At 50.5% G+C, this 18,038-nt stretch overlaps 3 protein-coding genes and 1 pseudogene across 5 annotated transcripts; 3 read left to right on the forward strand and 1 right to left on the reverse strand.

Moving 5' to 3' along the window:
• The window catches only part of LOC101752655, a 6,568-nt pseudogene extending 2,913 nt beyond the window's left edge, over nucleotides 1-3,655 (forward strand).
• A 16-nt stretch (nucleotides 3,656-3,671) lies between these two features.
• LOC101760072 ((+)-neomenthol dehydrogenase) lies at nucleotides 3,672-5,456 on the forward strand. Of its 2 annotated transcripts, none has more exons than XM_004976281.3 (5): nucleotides 3,672-3,884; nucleotides 4,069-4,315; nucleotides 4,399-4,461; nucleotides 4,550-4,744; nucleotides 4,848-5,456. In XM_004976281.3, the coding sequence occupies exons 1-5, from the start codon at nucleotides 3,850-3,852 to the stop codon at nucleotides 5,226-5,228; spliced, it is 921 nt and encodes a 306-aa protein (XP_004976338.1). In that variant the 5' UTR covers nucleotides 3,672-3,849; the 3' UTR covers nucleotides 5,229-5,456. The 2 variants fall into 2 exon arrangements, with proteins under 2 accessions (XP_004976338.1, XP_022684030.1); XM_022828295.1 differs by lacking the exon at nucleotides 3,672-3,884 and adding an exon at nucleotides 3,935-3,986 and having other exon boundaries at nucleotides 4,038-4,315.
• Nucleotides 5,457-12,511: 7,055 nt separating this feature from the next.
• LOC101760474 ((+)-neomenthol dehydrogenase) lies at nucleotides 12,512-14,304 on the forward strand. The gene is made up of 5 exons (XM_004976282.4): nucleotides 12,512-12,723; nucleotides 12,798-13,041; nucleotides 13,119-13,184; nucleotides 13,381-13,575; nucleotides 13,671-14,304. Exons 1-5 carry the CDS (start codon nucleotides 12,686-12,688, stop codon nucleotides 14,055-14,057), a joined length of 930 nt encoding a protein of 309 aa, XP_004976339.1. The 5' UTR covers nucleotides 12,512-12,685; the 3' UTR covers nucleotides 14,058-14,304.
• An 85-nt stretch (nucleotides 14,305-14,389) lies between these two features.
• LOC101760889 (LIM domain-containing protein PLIM2c) lies at nucleotides 14,390-15,581 on the reverse strand. Of its 2 annotated transcripts, XM_004976284.3 has the most exons (5): nucleotides 15,415-15,581; nucleotides 15,222-15,321; nucleotides 15,088-15,116; nucleotides 14,894-14,983; nucleotides 14,390-14,757 (listed from the first exon to the last, which is right to left on the reverse strand). In XM_004976284.3, exons 1-5 carry the CDS (start codon nucleotides 15,547-15,549, stop codon nucleotides 14,497-14,499), a joined length of 615 nt encoding a protein of 204 aa, XP_004976341.1. In that variant the 5' UTR covers nucleotides 15,550-15,581; the 3' UTR covers nucleotides 14,390-14,496. The 2 variants fall into 2 exon arrangements, with proteins under 2 accessions (XP_004976341.1, XP_004976340.1); XM_004976283.3 differs by having other exon boundaries at nucleotides 15,088-15,321.
• Between the last annotated feature and the right edge of the window lie 2,457 nt (nucleotides 15,582-18,038).

Consider the following 18,038-nt stretch of genomic DNA (forward strand, 5'->3'; position numbering starts at 1 on the left):
AAACGTTTCGCCGAGTGTTTTGAGCACTCGGCAATTTTCATGTGTCCGGTAGTGTCTCCGATGTCATTTCCATCAGCTGGAGATCACCGATGCTCCGAGCATCGCTCGGTTGGTTGATTTCTTGAAGACTCGTTTTGGGAAGCTAGACGTCGTGGTACCTTGCCTTTTCAAACTAATAGAGGTCCGATTTATATGGACAGGGGCTGGTATCAGTGAACTATTTCTAATCTAATAGGTAAATAATGCTGCAATTGGTGCTGTGGAGTACGTCCAAGATCCGTTTGATAGTTCGCTGGCCAGCCAGGAAAAGGTGAGCTTCTCATCTAGGTTAAATACTTTGTGAACATAGTGACTGCTGCCCACTAACAAACTCAGCCATCAGATTGACACCTGAGGATTGAGATTGGGCCATGTCACCTCAACTTCTTCAGCTTGTCAGAGGTATTTGGAAATAACTGTTTGTTGGAAATTACTGCTTCTTCACAAACATTAAACATCCGTGAATCGTTCTGAACTTTGACCATATGCGGTTAGGCCAGCCAAACTGATGAAAAAGTAAATTTGTTGCTTCATGTGCTCAACAGCTCAGCGGCATGGATAGGAATCAGAGGCTTGAATGGATGTTTAATGCTGTCCGGGAGACACACGACGCTGCAAGAGAAGGCGTGCAGACGAACTAATACGGCACAAAGAATGCCATCGAAACCTTACTGCCACCGTGAAAAACGGACCTTTAGTCCCGAGTCTAAATTCATCCGGAACTAAATTTTTGAGATAAAAGGGATTCTTTAGTCCCGGGTCATTCACCCGTGACTAAAGACCCTTTTTATAAAAGTTTCCAAAAAAATAAAAAAATGGACCCGGCCACGCCGGTTGCCCGCCCGGCCCACGCCGTGAGGCTGCCCAGCCGCGGCCGCCTCGCCCGCGCCGGTGGCCTGCCCGCCCTACGCCACCCGCCTGTGCTGGCAGCCCGCCCGCCCCATGCCGCCCGGCCAAGGCCGCCCGTGGTTGGCCGTGCCACCCGAGGCCACCCGCCCGCGTACCGTCCGCTCTGCCTGGAAGAAACAGAGAGGAGGAGGAGAGAAATAAGGAAGAAGAGAGACTGCTGCACGAGATAATGGAGGGGAGAGGATAGGTGGAGAGAGGAAGGGGGCCTAAAGGCCCCGGGACCTTTAGTTCCGGTTGGAATTTTCAACCAGGACTAAATCTTTAATCCCGGTTGGAATTACCAACCGGGACAAAAGGGGACGATGTCGGTGAGATTTTTTATAGCTTTTATCTTTAATCCCGGTTGGAATTACCAACCGGGACAAAAAGGGGCGGTGTCGGTGAGATTTTTTATAGCTTTTACAACCGGGACTAAGGGCTTGTTTGGATCCAAGAACTAAATTTTAGTCTTGCACTTTTAGCTCAAAATTTAGCTCTTGGGATCTAAACAGGAGGGCTAAAAGTGACAAATAGCTAAACTTTAGGAGCTAAAATTTAGCCCCCAAAGAGGCCCTAAAAGGGGCTAAAAGTGCTTCCAGGACCACAAATTCCACCCCTGCTCCCTTTCCTCTCTCCTCCGCGTGGTCCTTGCCCCTCCCGCACTCCCTCTCTCCTCCGCCTCCAACGCCCGCCGCCTCCGCCTCCAGCCGACCCCGCCACCTCCGACCGGCCCCGCCTCCTTCGCCCGCCGCTTCCGCCTCGCCGGCCACCTCCTCCTCCGCCTCCGCCTCGCCCCCGCCGCCACCTCCTCCGCCGCCGCCTCGACCCCACCGCCGTCGGCCGCGCCCGCCGCCTGCTGCCAGATCTGGGGGCTGCGACCGCCGCCTCCGATGCCCACCGCCTCCGACGCCCGCCGCCTCCGCCGCCACCTCCTCCGCTCGACCCCGCCGCTTTCGCCGCCCACCGCCTTCACCGCCCGCCGCCTCCGCCCGACCCCACCGCCTCCGCCAACCCCGCAAGAGGTAGGGGCGGAGGAGAGGGACAGGGATGGGGAGCCGGCTTTGATAGGAGGATGCGCGGCAGTGGAGGGCAGCGGGAGGTGGCGGCGGCGAGGGTGACACGAAGGTGGGAGGCGAGGGAGGGCGTCACAGAGGAGGAGGTTGGGCGCAAGGGCAATCTCTCCCGTCAGAAGGAAGATAGAGCAAAAGCAACATAATGAGGGGCAAATCAGTCATTCATTGAAGGAAGACTAAATTTTAGCCCATGGATCCAAACACCCTAGCAGGATTAAATTTTTAGGGGCTAAACTTTAGGAGCTAAAGTTTAGTCTATGAACTAGTGATCCAAACACCACCTAAAGCTCCGCCGAGGTGGTGGCCTTTGGTGGCATATTTTTTGACTCGGGACTAAAGAAGTTGGATGGCTAGTGAATCCTCCGACGGTGGGCTGCCAAAGGTAACTTACTCTGATCACGCTGTTCCCAATCCGGCCGTTGGTAGTTCAATTCCCAATTGGACCAGAGTTCAGTCCTAAAAAACGTCCTTCCCAGTACAGCTAACAGCATATCAGAAACGAGGAGCTGAAGCAAGAGCCGAACGACATCAACAACCTCACCGAGGAGAGGCTCGACAAGGTGCTGGACACGTTCCTGAAGGACTTCAAAGCCGGCGAGCTGGACGCGCGGGTGGCCGACGGTTATCTCCGCGTACAGGATGCCCAAGGTGGCCTTGAACGCGTACTCGAGGATGCTAGCGAGAAGGCACCACGAGCTGCGCGTCAACTGCGTGTGCATCCCGGCTACGTGAACACCGACATGACCATGCACTCCGGGATCCTGACGCCAGAGGAAGGCGCGAGCAACGCGACGAAGGTGGCGTTGCTGCCGGAAGGCGGACCGACCGGCGCATACTTCGCGCTGGACAAAGAGGCGCCTTTCTGTGACACCCGCACTACTCGGGCATGGGCGCATGGCGGATCGCCACTGGCCCCGCCGTTCGCCATTCACCAAAGGTTGTTTGTTATCGACGTGCAACAGAATTATTGCGCGTTAGTTGCTAAACTGCCAAACACCCTTGCTAAAACTTGCTAAAGTTGAGTTGCTAAAGTTTAGCACTTTAGCAAGTTTTTGGTTGCTAAAACTTGCTAAAAGGTAGGCTGGACAACCTATACCCTTCATTTATTGCTTGTCTCCCCCCTCTTGCGCACCTTTAATAAGGGTAGATAGATCTTTTTACAGCTCATTAAATATCTTTCAGCAAGAGTATCCAAACAGTTTTTGCTAAAGTTTAGCAACTAAAGTTTAGCAAATTTTAGCTGCTAAACTTTAGCAAGAGTAACCAAACGGGCACTTAGTTTATCTCCCTGTCAAGTCCAAAATTTGTTGGCACTTGCTGGTATAGGAGTATATTTTAATTTGTCGAAGAAGGTGAGTTTGTTTGTCTGAAGACACAAGTAAGCAAACAATTCGCGAAATAAAGATCTTATTTTTTTTGTCGCGTGTTAGCAGGGGCCATTTTCTTTTTTTAGATACTTCCAATTGTTCATTGACTGGCTACCGGCCCCCTACCCTACCCGACCGGCCGTTGCATCTTATCTGCAGATATTTCCAATTGTCCATTCAATGGCTACCGGCCAGACGACCGAATTAAAACGCTACAAATATTTCCCTTTAGATAAGATGAAAATGCCGCAAAGTTACTACGGTGATGGTGTCCTGGTGCGGAAGTAAATCCATCGAACTTACCTGCTCCATGAGATCGCCATCTTACCACCAACAACCACGCTAGGAAGCATGAATGACCGGGTGTAACTGTCGTCCTCGCTCTTGTCGTCAAGTTTACCAAGTGGGCTGAGCCTGAGCAAAGACATCTCGGCATCTCCTACCCTACCCTACGTTCGATCGAGCTCGTGGTGCCCAGGCTCATGGCGGCCGCTATCTCCAGTCCCCCGAGCACGAGGTACGTGCCACGCGACGTTCTGGCGTGTAGTCTTTAGACTCTTTGCAGAAGTTGAACTCTAGAGCTGGGCAACAGAGATCTAGAACTTGCTTCTTGTTAAAAGTAAGTATGGAAGTCGGTGATTCCCAGTCGCTAAGTAATAGTAACATGCAGTGCTACTCGTTTTGGATGTATGCTTTGGTAGGGTTGCTGTGGTCACCGGCGGGAACAAAGGGATCGGGCTGGAGGTGTGCCGGCAGCTGGCCAGCAATGGCATCACCGTCATCTTGACAGCCAGGGACGAGGCGAGGGGCGCAGCCGCCGTGGAGAAGCTCAGAGATGGAGCAGGGCTCTCCGATGTCATTTTCCATCAGCTGGAGATCACTGATGCCCAGAGCATCGCTCGACTGGCTGGTTTCTTGAAGGCGCGTTTTGGGAAGCTAGACATCCTGGTAAATCGTCTTTTGACCTTCTGAACTTCTGAAGGCCTTGTACGGTGGCCAGTGACTGAAAGATGAAGTTTCACTGTTTCTAGGTAAATAATGCCGCTATCGGCGGGGTTCAGTCACTTGCCATCCAAGATCCGAGCGGCGAAAAGGTGGGGCTACATGTTCAGATGTTCGGATGATCAGCTCGTATGCCAAACTGAATTGGTTTATCGTATCTGTTGGTGTTGTGTGCAACAGTTCAGTGGCATGGATGCGAGGCAGAGGGCTGAATGGATGTGGCAACAGTGCCGGGAGACATGCGACGCTGCCAAGGCAGGAATTCAGACAAACTACTACGGCACAAAGAACGTAACCGAAGCACTGCTGCCTCAGCTGCAAGCCTCGTCCGACGGAAGGATCGTCAACGTCTCCTCCGACTTCGGGCTGCTAAGAGTAAGTTCTTTTGAATTCTGACATTACACCATTCCGAATTCCAATCCGCCAGAGCGAGCACCTCATACAGAGCAGAGGCTAAATGTGAATCCTTCCAATACAGCATTTCAGCAACGAGGAGCTGAAGCAGGAGCTGAACGATGTCGAGAAGCTCACCAAGGAGAGGCTGGACGAGGTGCTGGCCACGTTCCTGCGCGACTTCGAGGCCGGCGAGGTGGAGGCGCGCGGGTGGCCGATGTATTTCTCGGCGTACAAGGCGGCCAAGGCAGCCATGAACGCCTACTCGAGGGTCCTGGCGAGGAGGCACCCCGAGCTGCGCGTCAACTGCGCGCACCCCGGCTACGTGAAGACCGACATGACCAGGCACTCGGGCCTGCTGACGCCCGAGGAGGGCGCGGCCAACGTGGTGAAGGTGGCGCTGCTGCCGGAAGGCGGGCCGACCGGCGTGTTCTTCGCGTTGGGCCAGGAGGCGCCGTTCGTGTGACATACGCTGCCATACTGACTGCTGGCAGCGCACGGCCCATGACCACTGGCCCCTCGTGCCGTCCGTGCCCGTCGTTCTCCAAGACTCCAACGGCATGTTAGCTAGTATTACCTATATGCAACTTCAATCTGCTGGTTTCAGATTGCGAATAAAACCAAGGAATGCTGCTGGCTCTCCGTTGTTTCTATTAATAAGCTTCGCTAAAAAAAAATTCCAAAATTTGGCGCATGCTGTGAATTTTCGTTCGAGGGAAGTGTGTTTGCTAGTTTGAACGCCCGTGCCAGCGTGGGTCAGTGGGTTTCAGCGCCCAAAACGGTCCCGAGCGTTCGCGCTGACACTGGCAGCATGCTATGCTCAAATGGCGGCAAATCTGCTCCGCACGGGATAAATTGTTAGTTAATGGTGGTAAATCTGCTCCGCACGGGACAAATTGTTAGTTAATTGCTCAGTTCATTTGCTTCTCTCTTCCTTTTGCAAAGGCAATGGACCTGGCCTGCTACTGGCTCCTGCCGGCCGTATATGGCAGCTGTGCCATGAGTAGAAGGGTAAGCATGCCCTGTAATATATTGTACGAAGTAGTAGATGGTAGAATCACTTATTCTAGTATGTACTCTAATTTGATTTTAGTCTCTATAAAGAGTAGAATAGCAGCTGCAAGTTGCAGCAGAACCAAAATTGAAACTGAGTGTGTGCGCGCGCGCTCTGTTCTCCATATCCTTCTTCTACCTCCAGCTTATGTGTGTGTGAGTGTGGCTGTGAGTTCAAGGAACTCACCTTAGCTATTGCCAACAAGTGGTATCAGAGCTGCATTTTGAGTGATTCAGGGTGGTGATGGCTGAGAGAGGGCGAGAACGAGGGTGCTGGCCTGCCTCTATTGGGCGTCGGCCGTCTCTATCATTGGAGCGTCGCGGGGCAACGTACGTAGTGAAGAAGACGATGCAGGATATTAGCAACGCGCATTACCCCATCCTCACCCGCAGCAACTACAATGAGTGGGAGGTGATGATGAAGACTATGGGCCTTTGGAAGTTCTTGAGCATCGGCACAAATGACAAGCAAGAAGACCAAATGGCTATGGAGGCCATCATGAAGGGCGTGCCATCGGAATTCTCCGTCTCGCTTGGCTCCAAGGACACGGTGAAGGAGGCCAGCCTCAAGACAAAGGTGAAGGCACAGCAGCTCCGCCGTGAGTACGAAGCGATCGTCTTCCGCAACGGCGAGGCCATCGAGGACTTCATACTCCGGTCCACGATGATGGTGAGCAAGCTGGGGTCACTGGGTGACACCATCAGTGAGGAGGAGGGCCGTCGCCAAGTTCCTGCGGGTCGTGCCATCACGATTCGCGCAAATTGCAATGTCAATCGAGACGCTGCTCGAGATAAGTGAGCTCATGATTGAAGACATTGCGGGGCGACTCAAGGCGGTCGAGGACCGCATCGTGGAGGCGCCGGCGCACACATCCGCCGGTGGCTAGCTGCTACTCACTAGGCGGCGTGTGTGCTTGAGCGGAAGGCAAGGGAAGGGTCCTCTATTTTGCGCAGTGGTGGTGGCGGCGGACGCGGAAGAGGGCGCAGCAGGACAAGGAAGAAGTGCGGCGGCGAGCATGTTAGCAAGGACCAGTGCCTGAATTGTGGCAATACTGAGCAATACCGAGCACTAGGCTCGCGACTGCAAGCACCGACGCCACCAGGATCACGCACACCTGGACCAGGAGGACGACGAGGAGCCCGCCCTCCTGATGGCACAGGTCTTTGCTCGCAGTGACAAGGCTGAAGAAGCCCCACGCCCATGCGTCATGCTCGACGAAATGCAAGCTCACATGCACCTCGGAGAAGAAGGGGGTGGCGGCGCGTTGAAGAAGATGTGGTACCTGGACTCCAGCAACCACATGGTCGGAGATCGAGACTCCTTCTCCGAGCTCGACACCGGGGTCATCGGGATGATGAAGTGCGGTGATGGATCACGCATGGGGATCCAACGGCACGGCACGGTGGTCTTCAAGTGCCTGAACGGTGAGCACCGCGCGCTCACGACATGTACTACATCCCGAAGCTGAGGAGCAACATCATCAGCATCGGGCAGCTCGACGAGCGAGGCTGCCGGGTGCTCATCGATGACGACATGCTCCGCATCCACGACAAGGGACCACCAGCAACTCGCCAAGGTCAACCGCTCTACCAACTGCCTCTACATGCTTGACCTTCTTCTGACGAAGCTCGTCTGTTTGGCGGCACACGACGGCGACGCAGCTTGGCTGTGGCATGCCTGCTTTGGGCATCTTAGCTTTGACGCAGTGGCGAGCCTAGCACGCCATGAGATGGTGCGCGGGTTGCCGAAGATCGAGCATGCGAGCGAGTTGTGTGATAGCTGCCTCGTGGGGGAGCAGAGGCGGCGGCCATTCCCGAAGACGACAAAGTACCGCGCCAACAACCTCCTAGAGCTCATCCATGACGACTTGTGTTGGCCAATCACGCCGGCCACACATGGAGGACGATGCTTCTTCCTCCTACTGGTAGACGACTACATTCGCTTCATGTGGTTGCACCTCCTAGCAAGCAAAGACGAGGCGGCGATGGCGACCCAGTAGTTCAAGGTGCGGGTGGAGTTGGAGACGGGGAAGAAGCTGAAGGTGTTGAGGACGGATCATGGAGTTCAATTCAATCAAATTTGGACTCTACTGTGTAGAGGAAGGAGTCGAGCAACACCTCACGGTGCCATACTCGCCGCAGCAAAATGGGGTTGTGGAGAGGTGCAACCAGATGATCGTCAGCATGGCGAGAAGTATGCTCAAGGCGAAGAAGATGCCACCGGCGTTTTGGGGCGAGACGGTGAGCATGACGGTGTTCATCTTGAACCGCACGCTGACGAAGAGCTTGAAGGGGATGACACCCTTTGAGGCATGGCACGACCGGAAGTCAGACATGTCCTTCCTACGCACGTTCGGGTGCATGGGGCACATTAAGACGACGAAGCTCGGCCTCACCAAGCTGGAGGGCAAGAGCACCCTGATGGTGTTCTTGGGCTACGAGGCGGGAAGCAAGGCTTACCGCCTGTTCGACCTGCGGGCACGGCGAGTTCATGTCTCATGCGATGTGGTGTTTGACAAGGCGAAGACCTGGAATTGGGAGGAGCTCGGTGATGGGGAAGAAGGAGCAGGCGGATCGTGCATCTTCTTCACCATTGAGCACATGGAGTACCGCGGTGCAGAGGAGGTGGAAGGAGAGGAAGACCCTAGCGTGGTGGCAAGTTATCAAGGAGAAACAGGGGAAACTGTTGACACAAAATCTGGACCTCAGCCTTCTGTGTTGAACAACACGGAGGACCTAGAAGATCTGCTTAACTCCAGTTAATTTGACCTGAAAATTGACAAGGTGAACATTAAATTCCTGAGTCGATCGGTGGCGAAGCCTCTCAAACTCATGGGTAGGCGTTCTTGGAATAAATACCACAATAAATAGATATTTAATGTAAGCATACGGTGTAAATAAATGATATACTAATGGCATGTGCTATCAGCTACGTCAGCCAATGAGCTAAGATAAAGCATTGTAATACCACAGCCATAAAAGGGAGCCTTCATTAACCATGCGCTTATCAGATAAGCTAAAAGATCTAGCCAATGTCTTCATAAGTGTCTTGAACTCAGACAAGGTAACACGAATGAGAGGGCATTAGCATCAATCTTCTAACTTAAAAAATATTAGAACATAGCAACAAGGACCAGTCGATGCTGACTGTACGCAAGCCAGATATATTAACAGATCTTAATTAATGTCTTGATAAGTGTACTGAATATAGACAAGGCAACATAAATGAGAGGGCATTAACCTCGATCTGACAACGTAAAAGACTAGAGCACAATCACCAAAGACCTCTTGCCTACCACTTACAAGCCTATTAAGGTAACAAAGTCTAATCAATGTCTCGACCGTGCAATTGAACTTTGACAAGGTAACACAATGAGAGGGCATTAACGTCTAGCCGTTAATCTTAATAGACAGGCTCACGGTAGAAAGGCCTCGCATGCGCCCCTATTGACTCAATGACGTCATCATGCTTTCATGAGATACGGATAAAATTCGACCGAAGCATCGACTCTCAATGGTAGCACATTGACGTCAAAGGCCTGATGGTTAGCAATACGAGGGGAAATGGTAAAGATCTATCAGACCTAGCATATATAAAGTAGTGAAAGCATGTAGAGTCTACCAGCTGATACGATCTGATAATTATGAACGTTTCAACAAGGCAACGGAGCCGATGAAGACAACCTAACCAGATCTAAGCCGTTCGATAACTTGAGCAACGTTAAAAACAAGTAGAATATTAGACAAAGCCTAAAAGTTCTACTTGCAATCTAAGATAACTTGATAACTAGCCACACAACAATATCAGAATATGAGACTTAATTCAGAAAGTTCTGATAGAGGTCGTAATGATTGGCTGACGGTACTTACAAGCTCGCCCGAGATCGAAGCCGATGCAGCCTTGCGCGCTAGAAGGAATTCATCGAAACTACTCTACTCCTACTCCTAGGATTTTGGTGGCGTGACACCGAAAGGTTGTGTATTGATTGATTGATTCTTCATTACAAGGCTCACGAATTTATATTTATACCTTGGAGCAAGATAAAATTCTAGTCGATTACAACATGGCTATTACAGCTATTTCTAAAAACTACTAAAGATAAATCTCCATGCTTTCCCTTATTTGGTGGAGTCGATTTCGCTTTGGACTGAGCCCGCCTGGTCTTCCATCGGCTTCTGAAATCATGGTCAACAGCGATCAGTCTTGGTCAATGCAGCTTCATCGTGGCCCTTTTTCTTTCTCCTTCATCGGCTATCAGAATCTTATCTATAGCGGTTGACTCTAGTCACAAACCGGTGTCAACAGAAGCAAAGGAGCTAGCAATGCCTGTGGGACAGGCAACACCGGCGGCCACCTCTGCCGCAGCTTCCCCAAGTGCGGCTTCCCTGATCCACTTTGCCACGCCTCCGCCAGAGGTGTCAGACCTCATCGACGATGAGCCACTGCGATTCCATGCAGTGGACAACCTCGTCAGCAATGCAACTCCGCATGGCCTGGCAGAGCGTGTTCTGGATGAGCAGGAGCTCCATCTTGGAAGCGCGGAGGAGCCGGTCATATTCACGGAGGCAGAACAAGACCAGAAGTGGAGGCGCGCCATGATCAAGGAGATGAGCTCGATTGAGGAGAACAAGACTTGGGTCCTCGTCAATCCACCAGCAAATTGCCAGCCAATTGGGCTCAAATGGGTGTACAAGGTGAAGCATGACGAATAGGGCAACATCATGACGCATAAGGCGAGGTTCGTGGTGAAGGGATTTGTGCAGCGAAAAGGGATCTACTTCGAGGAAGTCTTTGCCCCGATGGCGCGGATGGAATCCGTGTGACTCTTGCTAGCACTGGTGGCGATCAAGGATTGGCTGGTTCATCACATGGATGTCAAATCTGCCTTCTTGAATTGAGAGCTCCAGGAGGAAGTCTTCATGCAGCGGCTGCCAGGGTTCGCTGCCGTCGGAGAAGAGCACAAGGTGCTCCACCTGCGCAAGGCAGTTTACGGCATGCGGCAGACCCCACGCGCCTGGAACACCAAGCTCGATGAGAGATTGACATCCCTCGGCTTCACCAAGTGCGCCACTGAGCATGCGCTCTACACTCGGTGGATGGTGCGCATGACTCTGATCATCGGCATCTACGCCAATGACCTAATCATCACCAGCTCGGAGCAAGAAGACATCGATGCATTCAAGAAGGAGATGACCGCTATGTTCCACATGAGTGATTTGGGTATGCTCGGCTACTACCTTGGGATCGAGGTGGAGCAGAGCAGCCGTGACATCACTCTCTACTAGTGCGCCTACGCGAAGAAGCTCCTAGAGCAGTACGGCATGGGCGATTACAAGCCATGCCAGGCACCAATGGAGGATAAATTGAAGCTGTTAAAGGACAACGTTGTGGCGAAGGTCGACACCACACGATACCGCGACATTGTGGGCGGGCTGAGGTACCTGACGCACACTCGGCCGGACATCTCCTTCGCCGTGGGGTATGTGAGCCGCTTCATGGAAGAACCGCAGGAGGATCATCTCGCCGCGATCAAGCATCTCCTGCAATACATCGCGGGAACGTGCGGCTATGGGATTGTCTATTCCCAACGAAGCACGGCAACGCTGGAGCTGTCGGCGTACAGCGATAGTGACATGGTGGGCGATGTCAATAGGCGGCGAAGCACCACTGGAGTGATGTTCTTCCTCAGCGATTGTCCGGTGTCTTGGCAATCACAAAAGCAGAGGATCATCGCACTGTCCACATGTGAAGCAGAGTACATCGCGGCGGCGACGGCGAGTTGTCAGGGGACATGGCTGCGACGGCTGCTGCAGGAGCTAACCGGAGAAGTGCTCTGCGGGTCGGTCCTGAGGGTGGACAACAAGTCCGCCATTGCTTTGGCTAAGAATCCCGTCCTCCACGACTGGAGCAAGCACATCGACATCAAGTATCACTACATCCGTGACTGTATCGATGGAGGATGCATCAAGCTCGAGTATGTCGAGACTGCTCGACAGTTCGGAGACATCCTCACCCAGACACTCAGTCGTCTTCGACTCTAGGAGTTGAGGAACAAGATTAGTGTTGAAGAGATCAAGCAATAGTATCACAATTAGGGGGAGGATTGTTAGTTAATTGCTCAGCTCATTTACTTCTCTCTTCCTTTTGCAAAGTCAATGGAGCGAGTAGTGCTCTTGGCCTGCTACCGGCTCCTGCCTGCCGTATATGGCAGCAGTGCCACGAGTAGAAGGGGAAGTATGTTCTGTCATGTATTGTACTAAGTAGTAGGTAGTTGGTAGAAGCGCTCATTCTAGTATGTACTCTAGTTTGACTTTAGTTTCTATAAAGACTAGAAGAGTAGTTGCAGTTCAATTCAGTTCAGCAGCACCAAATTGAAACTGAATGTGTGTGCTCTGTTTTCTGTTTTCTTGTTCTACCTCCAGCTTATGCGTGTGTAAGTGTGGCTGTGAGTTCTGGGATCTCACCTTGGCTATTGCCTGGCCAACACAAATAAACTCTGGCCGCAAATCGAGGGGAGCAGGGACGGATCGGAGGACGATGAAAGGAGAGGTTGTGTTTTTTTCTTTTTGGTTTTTTTGCCCAGCAAACGGATAAGGATCGCGGTGGGGAGACGAGCGCTCTGAAGTCTCAACCTATCACTATCGAGACAGCCTTCTCCCCCTAATTGCCTATTATAAAGAAATCAGCCGGCCGGCTGGGAAGAATGGAACAAAGATTGCAACCTTATCCTATACCAGTCTCCATTCCCACTTGTCATAAATAAAGCGCACGGAATGGATTCACACGCTTAATCATTTGCCAATGCCCAAGTAGCACATCGCTGCCCGTCTTCCCTCTGGCCTTGCAGTATAGCGAGTCTGATCTTGGTGATGGAAAGGAGCAGCTTCCCCAATCCTTCTGACAAAAGGCATCCCTGCAGATCTTTGCTCGTGCGTACAAATCAAAATTTACATCTCAGCTTTGTGTGGATTTTGTTTCCAGGGTTGCTGTTGTCACCGGTGGGAACAAAGGAATTGGGCTGGAGGTATGCAGGCATCTAGCTTCCAGGGGTGTCATGGTGATCCTGACGGCAAGGGACGAGAAAAGGGGGTCAGAATCAGTGGAGATGCTTCATGAGTCCGGGCTGCCTGATGTTCAGTTTCACCGTCTGGATGTCAGTGATCCATCCAGCGCTGCCCGTCTGGCTGAGTTCATCAGGGAGAAGTTTGGCAGGCTAGATATCCTGGTAAGCTCCTCCCTTAACCTTCCGTACGCCTTTTTTTTCCCCCTATGGACTGAACCCTGATGTTGGTGGCTCTGCAGATCAACAATGCAGGTGTTATAGGCGCAACTGCAGAGATTGACACCACAGCACCAATTGAGGAAGTGGTAAGTCCTTTGACTTCTCCAAGATGATTGCTTACATTTTGACAGTAGCGTCACTGGCTCACTGCTTCAACTGAAAGTACACTACCGTCTGTCTGCAAGACTGCAACTTCCAGCGGCGTGAAATGTTTTTAATTTCCCTTTTCTTGGTCTCTTTGACTTGAAGTGGTAACTAGACTTAACTTGGTGCATGAAACAGCTCGTAGGTAAGAGCACAATGGAGAGACTGCAATGGTTGCTGCAGCGCTCCACGGAAAGTTATGAGGAAGCAGAAGAATGTCTGAAAATAAACTACTTCGGCACCAAATATGTGACCGAAGCACTACTCCCTATCCTTCTGTCCTCCTCTGATGGACGGCTCATCAACGTGTCATCCAACTTAGGACTCCTCCGAGTACGCCTCTCTGAACTAGCACAGCTGTCAGTGTTATCAGACCTTCTCTGTGTACTAATCTGTAGAATCTTTGATCCTTGCTTATTGTGGTTCAGCATTTCAGCGGCGAAGACCTTAAGCAGGAGCTGAGTGACGTTGACAATCTGACCGTAGAGAGGCTGGATGAGATGTCAGAACTGTTCCTGAAAGACTACAAGAATGGCCAGTTGAAATCTCATGGATGGCCTGCAGATTCTCACTACCTGGCCTACAAGGTGTCCAAGGCTCTGATCAATGGCTACACCAGGATAATGTCGAAGAAGTACCCGGGATTGCGCATCAACAGCGTGCACCCTGGCTATTGCAAGACTGACATCAACTTTGACACCGGCATATACACCGCGGAGGACGGTGCCAGTTGCATTGTTGCGGTTGCCCTATTGCCGGAAGGAGGCCCAACAGGTGTGTTCTTCTTCCGCACAGAAGAAGCACCCTTTGTGTAGCATCATGAAGGGTCACTCACTACTGAAATGTCTGCTGGTATTTAGAACATCCGCACCTCATTGGAACGTTCTGTTCTCTTCAGAACACTGCTGTCAGTTTGTATTGTCACTCTTCGATCGGTGATAGAAAACAGTTCTGCAGGGAAGCAATAAAATACCGCGTACAAGGATTAAGGACAATGTTGTTAGGATCATATATTCAAAGTAGTAGTTCTGCTTACAAAGTTACATTTTTCCGTGAGGCTAACACAGCTCCATGCCAAAATTGCCATTGTCATGAGCCTCATACGTAACGAAGGCATCTGGTACACTTACAGCTTGACAAACCGAGTTCACACAGAGGGTAAGAAAAAGGGGGAGGGAATAAAGAAGCGTCGTAAAAAAGATTTGACAGACGCAGACTCCAGTCTGCGTGATATATACGGATCATCGTTCGCTCCTAGTTGTCCTCTCCCTTCTCTTCTTGCGGTGGCGCCGGTTCCGGCGGTTGCTCCTCGGCAGCCACGTCTGGCATGGTATCCTGGGACGTGCTCTTCTTCTTCATGTGGTTGTAGCTCCCCTTCTCCATGAACAGCTGGCCGAAGTGGATCTTGCAGTACAAGACGCCGTTGAGCGCGGCGTAGGAGGAGGTGGTCAGGATGCAACCCCCGTGAGAGCACTTGAAGCAGCTCTTGTGGTAGGACTCGCCCTCCAAAGTTAACTGAACAACAAGGTAGTTTTATTAGCATTACGGTGTCATTTGTCAAAGAAGCGTAGAATTCATTAGTAGGATCAGAAGAGCTATTGATGCTTTTAAGTTTGGGGAAGTAGAAGAAAAATGTTCAGAAATTCTGTACCTTCTCCAGCGGGTACACTGTTTTCTGGCATGCTGCGCACTTGTCCTGGGTACCAGAAAATGCAGATGATAGCTTGCTTGGGGCCCTCGCCTGTAAAGGGATTCAAATTTGCATTGCAAACATTTATCCAGTTACTACAGCAGATCAGACATTCCGAAATCAGTCGTGATGATACTAGTTAGGTAAGGTGGTACCAGTTCACCCTTGTCTGCAGATTTGCCACCTGAATTACAGAACAAAATTTTCAGGACGGGTTTTGTGGCACAACAAACAAAGAGAGTTGGTGTGGCAACACTAGAGACCAGATCGTCGTATCGTATTATTGTACCTGGCGTGAACTTCTTGGAGAAGCTCCCAGTCTCCTTGAAGAGCTGCTCGAAATGGGTCTTGCAGTACAGCACACCGTCCATGGAAGAGTAACTGCACATCTGCAGGCGGCCAATGCATAAATTTTGCAGCATCAGAAACTCCCATTTATTTCTTCAGGATCATCAGACTGCGTGGTGGCAGGCAATACTTACCGAGAGGATCCCTTTGCAGTGGCTGCACTTGAAGCATGTCTTGTGGTAGGGGACGCCGTCGGCGGTGAGGAGGTCGATGAAATGGACGGTCTTGTCGCACGCCGTGCACTTGTCCTGCGTGCCGGTGAAAGACATGGTGCCGACGCCTGTGGCTGCACGCACTCGCCCGGATCGATCCCAACCACTTCTCTCCTCCGCTCGGGTGAGTGGGTAAATAGACGAAGCACTGGAGGAGAGAAGTGATGGCCACGTACGGAGAAACTGGGGGAAGGGAACGAGAGCTCGGGAGCAAGCATAGGGCGCGGGCGGGCTCTGCGCCGCATAGACTCCGTCAAGCGAGTGCTTGATTTAGAATTACAGGGGTGGCGAGTGATCTCAGCTCGATCAGGATCTTTTTGGACAAGGATAACCCCATTCCCTTTATCTGGCATGAAGCCTCTCCTCCCTTCCTTTCCTCTGTCAGATCAGTCATCAATGAACTGCATGCATGCGTTACGCACGTCAGCCATTTTCATGTGCATGCAACGGACCAAAAAAGAAAAATTGGTGGTGGTGTGCTTGGTCTGGTTCCTTCGAGTGCCCATAATTTTTTAATCGTGTATGATTTACAAAAGAAGATCTTTTTTTTGAACATTAACAAAAGAAGATCTGGATTTCATATTTTTGGACACAATGTATCTACTAGTAACTTATGTACAGAGTTTGTTACAACTTTAAATTGCATATCAACTACGCGAAAAAATATGTAGCACCACCTGAGTGTTTTAGAGGCCTCGAACATTTGATTTTTTTTTTGAGCCATTTGGTTTTATTGTGAGCCTCCTAAATGGTCCGTGCTACTTTTTGTTTGTAGTTTTCCTTGCATGGGTCCCAACAATGTCCACCATGGTTGGCCCAAAAGCCCATGCTTACGGCCCATTAGGTCCATATAGTCCTACAAGCAAATACTTCTTTTTTTTCTTTCTATGAAACCAAAAGCCGCCTCCTTGTTATTCTTGATTTTGTGATTATTCATGCACAAATTATCCATGCTCAAAAGGGGAAAGGAAATGTACAGACAGATGATCGCTACTCCAGCTATTTCAAATTATATATCGTTTTAATTTTTTTAATGCATAGTTAAGACTTTAGACGCAAGTATATATCTAAATGAATACAAAACTATATAATTAGAAAATCCAAAATAATATATGATTTAGGACGAAGAGAGTATTGTTCTACCAAATGGCAAATCTAGTATTCAACACGGCACTCGAACGATCAACCATCAACACTTCTGTCACATAAGAGCGAGGTCCAACACTTCTGTTACATAATTTTTATTAAATATAAATAATTTGACTTTTTAAGAAAATTGAAATGACTTATAATTTAAAACGGATGGAGTAGGATACACGTTGTTCACTTCCGGGTAGGGGACCCAAAGCATTCAATAATTGGATATGCATACACACGGCCTGGCCGCCAGGGCGAATTAAACAGAGAAAAGTGGCAATGCATGGCAAAGGCTGCTTCCTACTTTTTTGACCCTACGAATCCAATCCAATGGCCCTACGCATGCTAGAGAATGCATGATGATTGGGTTGACAAACTGAGGACCCGTGTAATGCAAGGGCACCGACTGGTGCTGGATGGATAGGAGAGTGTGATTTGAGTTGTCCCTCCAGTTCCTGTCTGTAGCCTGTAGGGTGACCATGAACAGCGCGCTTTCACTTTGCTTGCAGCACCATACAACTCAGGGAGTCAGGGACGTCCAACTTGGCAACATACCGTATGGACGCTACATTTCGGCAAAGCTCTTTTCCTTGTTTTCCCCTTGTGCGAGCTGCCCTTGGACAAAACATTGGACTGTCCATTTGTGAGGAAACAAAGATATCGCGCACGCAGCACAGGCCGAGAAAGGTCGCCGGGTGACTTGGCCAGCGACAAACACTCCTGCTGCTCATTGACACAAATTATTTGCATCTTTAAGTCCGCCAGAATGTCGATGTTTATTGATCGCCAAGCCGCAGACTTTCAGAGTTTCTGCAGCCTGTTTCTCCAGGGCATGCAACAAGTTGCATTGCGATAAGACCACTAAGAGACAAGGCATTCTAGATTAACATTGTTCTCACGGTTGGCCTGATAAGACTTCTTCTATGCTCTAGAGAGAGAAAAAATATATGTATAGCAGAAGGTTAATTGCGATACGAAACGCTTGGCAAATGTTAATTTGCTCACACTAGCGTCAACAACTCCACGAGCTAATTGAGCACACCAGCTCGCTATCTTACCTACGCCGAGAGGGGAAAATGACAAAGCAGTCCAGCTCTTTTTTAACGATGGTACGGATTTGCTCGTATTTTCCCCGGCACTGTCGCGATCGCACTTGATTTCGCCATGCAGAGGTGCATGGTGCATTCGCTACCTACTTTGGCGCCTAGCCACTGTGTGCACGGCTTCTGCAAAATTCTAGTGTTTTTAGCTGGTAGTATGCTATCCAAATTGTCATGTCTTGCTTGTAGTGAATGTCCAGGAGGTAAGCTAGCTCAGACTCACAAACCTACATGTGGCTTTTTTTAGTCAGTTGTTCGATACAGGTGATCTTTGTTCGTTACAGCCTGATTGTAGTAATCAGCGCTGTA

The sequence above is a fragment of the Setaria italica genome, chromosome VII, assembly GCF_000263155.2.
Source record: "Setaria italica strain Yugu1 chromosome VII, Setaria_italica_v2.0, whole genome shotgun sequence".
NCBI classification, from domain to species: Eukaryota; Viridiplantae; Streptophyta; class Magnoliopsida; order Poales; family Poaceae; genus Setaria; species Setaria italica.